Source organism: Pecten maximus, chromosome 4 (genome assembly GCF_902652985.1).
Source record: "Pecten maximus chromosome 4, xPecMax1.1, whole genome shotgun sequence".
Classification (NCBI taxonomy): Eukaryota; Metazoa; Mollusca; class Bivalvia; order Pectinida; family Pectinidae; genus Pecten; species Pecten maximus.
In genome coordinates this window covers 24,716,749-24,724,736 of record NC_047018.1, presented here as the reverse complement: position 1 = coordinate 24,724,736, position 7,988 = coordinate 24,716,749, and the positions used below count along the sequence as shown (strand labels likewise).

Sequence of the window (7,988 nt, the reverse complement as noted above, 5' to 3'; positions counted from 1 at the left end):
AAATTTAAAACCTTAATACGAATGCATCAGGACTACTTTAACTTATAAAGGCATACAGTGACATGTTAAAACCTTCATCAGCTGTGATGTAATGAGATATGAAGGAAACCATCACATTTCCGGAGGAAGTACCATCACGTTCACAGATGGAGGAAACCAGCACTTTTCCATCGGAAGTACGATCACGTTCAAAGATGAAAAAAACAGCTCTTTTTTTATCGGAAGTATCATCACGTTCAAAGATGGAGAAAAAAAATCACTTTTTCATCGGAAGAACCATCACGTTCAGAGATAAAAAAAAAATCACCTTTTCATCGGAAATACCATCACATTCACTGATTTAAAAAAAATAACATTAGGACATGACAGGATTTCCATACGCAATACGAATTCTTCGTTCGACTTGAGTAACGCAGCCTCCTTTGCTGTCTTCCATCTTTCCAAATAGTTGCCGATATTTATACGATTTTTATGACGTTCCTAATCTTGTAGTGTCCTCATTTATCGCCGATTGACCCATTAGCTAATCGCTACCTCAGGGACCATGTACGCCATTTTCGTTTCTGTTCATGAACTAGTCTGTGCATGCTCGTATTGATAGTCGTTGGCGGCGATTAATTTTCGCACTTCGGGTCGAAATGACATTTTCAAAAAAATTTATCTTTAGGAATTTTTGGTTATCATCGGGCTTTAAGTGTTGTATCGGGCTTTAAGTGTTGTATTACGGTAAAGTTTATAACCTTAACTAGTTGAGAAAAATACAAGATTCCCGTTTACTATCGTTTTTAGTATAAACTCATTTCAACGTTAGAATGCCCCTTTAACATCGGTCCTTTCCTTCGTCGCTGTCCCGATCTGAAGTTACCCTATTCACCAACAGCCCCCGAGTCTCTTTATATAAGGTAAATGACCCGCTCAAAATGCACGCGTGGATGATTATTTTAATACTTTAAATATGTGGTTGTATGCCTTAGTATGGCAACCGACATTTTGACCTGAATTCAATAATATTAACGGGGGGGATATACGTCATAACTGAATCCAAGGAACACTGATAGTTTATATTTAATCGTTAGGTTGAATTAGGACGTATTTGACCCGCTCACATTGTATGCTTGGATAACTCCTATGATGCCTTATATAGGTGCTTGTATGTATTAATCTGGCAATAAACATCTAACCAAGAAAGAAAAAAAGGAGTTCCTACGTAAGACGGAGTAAAGAAAACAGATTAGATTGCGAGGTTGCTGGTGAAAAGGTAAATATGATCGACACAGAGTGATTGATACAGACTAACCCGTGTCCTCGCGTTTTTGACCTTAGGTAGAAAACACGAGATCTTGAAAACGCGACAAGGGAGCAAAATCGCGACGTCGACCCCGTCGAGTTTTCGCATTTTTGGCGCCGGTTTTTGCATTCTCCATTCTTCGACCTAATGTTGATATTTGGCCCTAATATAGGTGTTTCGAATATGAATTTTGAGTATTGCGGTGTTTTCTGTGGTGTATGATCGGGCCATGTCTCGGGTCTACAATGACTGACAGCGGTGTTCATATTATACAGCGAGTTATGCATAAATATGCACAGAATGACTTACTTACAAATAATTTTTTGACAAGAAAATATGTACTCAATATATACTGTCTACAAATAAAACTTTTGAAAAGTAAATCTGTACATAAAGTCAAGTCTTAACCTGCACATATACTAACCTCAAGGGAATGTTAAACATGCTCTAAAATTTTGTTTTGTCTATTTTGAGAACACCTGGATCATTGATTAGTTGTGTTCTGTTACCAAGAGAAAAAAAGGCGGAAAGAACATGTACGTATGAGTCAATTTAACGGCTTTGTAAAGCTATAGTCACCATGAAAGCATATAATGTGTCTGTAGAAATCGAATAGACTACTGTATTTACAAACATTTGACAGGTCTTTTACAACGCTGAAAATAAGGAATTATGAAAAGAAAAAGGAAAATCTGTTATTAACTGTGGATGAGTTAGGGGTTTCAATATCAGACTGAAATAAGTGAATCAATTTGATCTGTTTTTGAATGGCCGAAATAATTATTTTGGCCTTTCATCTTAATTAGCCAGTGCCAGAAAGAGCGTACAGATTGTGTTGACGTATTGTTCTTTTGTCACTTTTTCCTGTCCTATATGTGGATCGGTCTGATTATGAATTATCGGATGTGCTGCACCGTTGATAATTTGGTTGGTAATTGCTTTAGCGTTCACAGGCGCGCTCGTGGGCGTAACGTTCAGGATTTTTTTTATTTTGCTTGTTTTCTCTTGGTGTTTTTCATGTCCTGAGGGGTTTTTACCTTATGACATGACTTTTAAGCCGTCTGTGTTGGTGGTGGCTTGGGTGTGTACATTAACTTATTTAGATTAGAAAAATAGAATCATATATGTGTAATGGTATTCTATAGACAGTGCCCTTGCTTGTGTGTTATTGTTTTTGAGGGGGGGGGGGGGGGGGGGGGGGGGGGGGGGGCGAGGTTGGTTGGTGGTAGTGGTATTCAGGTCAGCTGGACATATAGGAGAAGAAAGGTTGCTCGCGTGTGATATGCCGGAGGGCCAGTCCCTTTCACTTGCCGGTGCATTCATGCACATTAGCAATATAACCCCTGACGAACATTTACGACATGGTTACTCAACATTAAATGATAACGTTAAGTTATTGTGAGTATGGTCATACAGCAACCGCGAAATAAATCGTTTTTTATCGACAGCATCCACCGCCATGGAACTTGTGAAGAAGACTGATGACCAAGGAAATACCATCATATTCAAGCGTTACCATGGTCGAGCCTTCCATAAAGAAATTCCTGGTAATATTGGTGATCAACTGGAGAAAGTGGCGTCTTTACGGTGTAAGCCTGATGATGTCTTACTGTGTACATTTCCTAGATCAGGTCAGTTTGTTTAACCCCTTGAATGAAAATGCTATAATCGAATTTCAACCATGTGTAAAAACTTAGATGATCAGTGCTTTACTTGTCACCTCGCCTTGTCATAGTTGGTCATAGATAAATAGCTTAATTGTAAAACTATACTGTCAATGGTTTTCTAGTTATTTTAATCATGAAGAACATAGCAGGGCTTTATGAATATTGTGACATTATTTGTTCGTATGGATATCAACTTCATCTTAACGATGAATTGTATCACAAAACAAAATTAAATTAAAAATAAATGAAACGAAATAAACATTTAATTGAGTCTTTAAAGTGATATTTGTAATATTTAATATGCTCAGGTACTCACTGGGTGTTCAACATGACCAGAATGATACAGATGAAAACTCTGCAATACACATCTAATCCGGTGATGGTTGAATTTGAAGATGTTGGGAGACTCGATAATGTAAAGTCCCCAAGGTTGTTCCACACACATCTTACTTACCCCTTCATCCCTAAAGCGGCCAAGGGCGGACAACTGAAACTTATTTACGTGCTCCGCAATCCAAAGGACATCGCGTGCTCATACTACAAATACATGAGTCGAATTAAAAGCACGAGCTACATTGGCAACTTCGACGGATTTCTTAAAGCCTTCCTAACTGAAGAAAGTAATATGGATATGATTTAGCATTATATATGTTGCCAGAAAAGTATAGCTATGTTTACATGATAGGGTTACACCCGCTAAGGCTTTGATATTATGTTTCTATGCTTTCCACATAACATGATATGATTTCTATAAATAAGATTTAATTTAATGGTAAATCCTTATACATTTGTGTTAAACCAAATCATAAACATTTTGTCAAACTACTTTATCGAATCACATAATTATATAACTAACAAAGCTTTGGCGTATCATAACCCTACGGTTTATCGCTATACAGTAAAAACATGTTTACAATGTCATTTCTGATTGTTTAAAAAGATTGTATTCATCAATGAGAATAACGCAATACTACGTGTTTGTTCAATTTCCAGCAATATCGTGTGGCGGATCCTGGTTTACACATACGAGGGAATGGAACTCCGCCATTTGTGAGAATCGGGATTTGAAGATTCTGATACTCAGATACGAATGTCTGACCAAGGTAAATTATCATATTTTTGTTATTTACCGCTGCTTCTACCGAATACCTTGCATTTTTCTGCTCTCGAAACATTGTGTATAGGTGCAGATTCTTGGGTAAATATATGAATATACCATTAGTATATGACCTTCCGGTCTTTTCATTGGTTGAGAATTTGAACTTACTGACTCGAACTAGATTTTTTCTCGCGGGCTTTGGATCACGTGGTCCCTTGTTCATCAGAAATATGTGTCGTCTTCGTATCGTCGTGTCCAAGTTCTTACAGACAGCTCAGAAACTATATCTGTAAGGTGAAAGAAGCGATATGCTCTCATTCCACCAATCGCAAACTATAAATAATATAACGACTTGTCCGACAAGGATTATCTCAATGATTTTGATACTTATGGCTGTATTGCATAAGAAGTATCGCAAAAGTTGTCTGTGGCGCGAAGTTTTAAAAAGTTCTCGAAGAAGAGAAACTAATTGAAATTTGAAAAAAAATATCTGTCGCATAGAATGTTATGCCGTTACTATTTGGAAGATCTATATACCTTTACAATAAGCATTGATAAAACGTTCGTTACACAGAAACGTCCAGGACCAATGGTCGTGAACTCGGACAGTAATAGCAATAGCAATTAGTCGACTTTCTACCGGCAAGTAGCGCATAACATCTTATCAATAAGTGATTTTATACGTATGATAGTATAATATGTGAGCAAACACGTGCAGTCAAACATTGTCATAATCCCGACCAGTATAAAGATATTTTATGGCTGTCATATAAAGTCCATTAAAGCGAGGTCCGGGTTACTCTAGGAATTAAAACGCTGAACGTATATCAATTTCACTGACGTGACTAAAAGTTTGACATTGTTTCAGAACCTGTATCCGAATCTTGTGAAAATAGCAAACTTTTTGGAGGTCGATCAGGACGAAACGTTCCTAAGGAATGTGGAACGTACTGTGTCTTTTGAAAACCTAAAGCAGGAACACGCAACAAAAGCAGGCGAAAATGAATTATGGGAACATCTTGGCGATAAAGGAAGGTTGCCAATTTACAACAAAGGTTAATTATCTAATGAAATTATTCTAGTTTGTGTTCTTATATCTTTTATAAACGATACTTAAGTATACGTAAGTGTTAGTAACTAGGTAAATCTACATAATGTATAACACACATACTCAGTGCAATTATTTGTAATTCCTTGTGTGTATATATTTTGTAATTTCTGTATTATAGTCCTGTGGTAATAGGTGAAAATGAACTAAAATTTGAAGTTTAATACAAAATGATTTTTTTCCAGATAATTATATAGTCATATATGTTTCATGATTCACTCACAAAATTAACTGTGTACCACGCTTGGTCATGTGAAAGCAGGCCACACTAGTACTTATATACCTGTATGCATAATTCATAGATCACCAGGTTATTCAATTTAAATGTCTGCCTTTTAGAAAGTTAAATCTAAATGCTCAATAAAATTTCAAAATGTAGCAATGATTTTTATTGACTATGAACGACACAAATATCTTATTAAGTATTCAAACTTCGAATAGGCATTCTTTGTGTAAAATTATCTTTTATTTTAATTTAGGCATCGTTGGTAATTGGAAGAATGAGTTCACTGTGGCCCAAAATGAAGCGTTTGATGTCGTATACAAGGAAAAGATGTGTGACATAGGCGTCAACCTTGAATTCGACTACGAGTGAATATAGATACGTATTTGGCGCAATGACAAACTAATTTGCACGATATTGGCTGTTCGCCAGTTGAACATTCTAGGGATTCGTGCAGATTTAGTTTTGCTTAAGGTGATGCCAAAATAACTTTTAAGACATGATGTAGACACACGTTCTACTTAATGCATATAATAGGCATTTTAAATGCAAATCCAACTGTATTCTTCAGCTGTTTCATCCGTGTAGGATATTAATGACGTATCGTAATATGTTAAAATCTACATCAGCTGTGATGTAATGAGATGCTGTAGAATACTCATATTACGGAAGCATATGTTATAATTTACGTACGTACACTGAACACATTGTCTTATAATAGTAGTATACTGGAAGTAATGACGTTGCTTGGTGATCGGATATCACATTTCTAAATGGTGACCGTATATGATAGAATGATTGAAATGCATATAAACCACGCTCTGTATGTTACTGAAAATCTTACTTTTACAGAGTACATTTTGACATCTTCATATCGCCAAGATGGATGTGTCCTGAAAAAATACATTTATTATCTGATGAATACAAACATAAAAATAGCGACTTAAATGACTAGTAAACGTTATTATACATCACAATTATTATGTATGACTATAAAATCAACAGACACGCTAATCAGAAGTACAAGACCATGTCTTTAATGACCTGCTCGTGCAATAGGCAATTTGGCGATGTCAAAATCAATTGATCAAATACCACCAACTTACAATTTGTACCATCAACATACAATTTGTACCATCAACATCCCCATATCAAATTGTCCCCCAATTGAGACTTAGGAATTTCAATATTCATCATTTGTCGATATCACAAGCGAAACATCACTTCCGGTATAATGTCTACTCTGTTACAGGTAAACTCATGATGTTACTTTCGCAATGACAGTACATCAGCAATGTTAAAACTGTCAATACAATCCTTGTTAATTGATGAAATGTTATTACCAGTAAAACGTTTTGATATTTAATTCTTTATTTTACTTTGAACCCGAAGTTCTCCCAAAAGACCTTATAACTAGACATACTTCGATTATTGTTTGTCGGAAAGCAATGTTTGCACTTTTTACAAAATGCAATCACAATAAATTAAATATTGAAACTATGCTCATCTTTTCGATACATACATGTATGTTGGAAGTATTTTAAGCTATGGTTGCGAGATATGGGGATCGTCAAAGGCGAAATTGATAAGGTCCCCACCCTTTTACTTAATGTAAAAAAAAATCAACCTCAAATGCAGTAATATATATTTTGAACTAGGTCGTTTTCCACTTCAATTCCACAGGATAGTCAGGATAATCAAGTACCGGTTTAAATGAATTACTACACGAAATTGTATTTTAATTCGTGCATATGGATTTTTAAGAAATAATAATACAAGAATTTGTTTCAACTTGGTAACTTCCTTTCATTGTACATGAATAACATCAATGATTGGTTTAGTAATTATTTCATAATTTAATAGTTTCATGTATATACTTTCCTAGTTCACACAGTTCCTTTACATTTTCTACTCTGAATAGCTGAATTAATTTAAACAATGATGGGTTGTTCCAGTAATAACGTTTGATGTACTTTTCCCTTTAATTTCTATAATGATTACATTCAAGATTGAAATGGCATTCATCTTCCCGTTCTGAAGCTACCATATTCACCAACAGACACCAGTCTTGTTACGTTAGGTATTTGACCCGCTCACATATTGCACGCAAGGATATATATTTAAGTTTAGGAAAGATGTTTGCATATCTTAGTATGACAACAAACATTTTAACCTGGCAAGAGGAAAAGATGTTCCTAGGAAAGACGGAGTCAAAAGAACAGTCAAGATAACGAGGTAGCTGGTGAAAAGAAAAACATGACCGACAGAGTAACTGATACAGGCATACTATGATGTATTTATAAAGATATATATGGCTGTCTTGTCTCTCCTAAAATACACTGTTATCCCATACAATAATATGAATTAGATCATCAATCAAGATCTAGCGAGTAAAGATTAATTTCTTAAACAAACTATACATTTATTGATAAATTGACAAAAAGTAATTTATGTACAGATGATCTCTTAAAATCTTTCATTTTCCTTCTGTATTATTTCGTGTTTCCGTAATTTCTAATTGGTTTTCATTTAAGTTTTCTAACTCAACCAACATGCCGTTCCGTTTGTCAACTAAATGTCCGCATGGCTATTGTATGATTCAT

General features: G+C 35.4%; 1 protein-coding gene across 1 annotated transcript; it reads left to right on the top strand.

Moving 5' to 3' along the window:
• Window positions 1-2,740: 2,740 nt before the first annotated feature.
• On the top strand, window positions 2,741-7,158 carry LOC117325583 (sulfotransferase family cytosolic 1B member 1-like). The gene is made up of 5 exons (XM_033881919.1): window positions 2,741-2,919; window positions 3,264-3,575; window positions 3,949-4,058; window positions 4,923-5,109; window positions 5,642-7,158. Exons 1-5 carry the CDS (start codon window positions 2,748-2,750, stop codon window positions 5,755-5,757), a joined length of 897 nt encoding a protein of 298 aa, XP_033737810.1. The 5' UTR covers window positions 2,741-2,747; the 3' UTR covers window positions 5,758-7,158.
• The last annotated feature ends 830 nt before the right edge of the window (window positions 7,159-7,988 follow it).

Bases quoted from the DNA above. Each gene is read 5' to 3' on its own strand.
- LOC117325583 (XM_033881919.1), top strand. From the start codon at position 2,748: ATGGAACTTGTGAAGAAGACTGATGACCAAGGAAATACCATCATATTC. The intron at 2,920-3,263 runs GTCAGTTTGTTT...TAATATGCTCAG, and splicing joins GTGTACATTTCCTAGATCAG to GTACTCACTGGGTGTTCAAC. The intron at 3,576-3,948 runs GTAATATGGATA...TTCAATTTCCAG, and splicing joins AGCCTTCCTAACTGAAGAAA to CAATATCGTGTGGCGGATCC.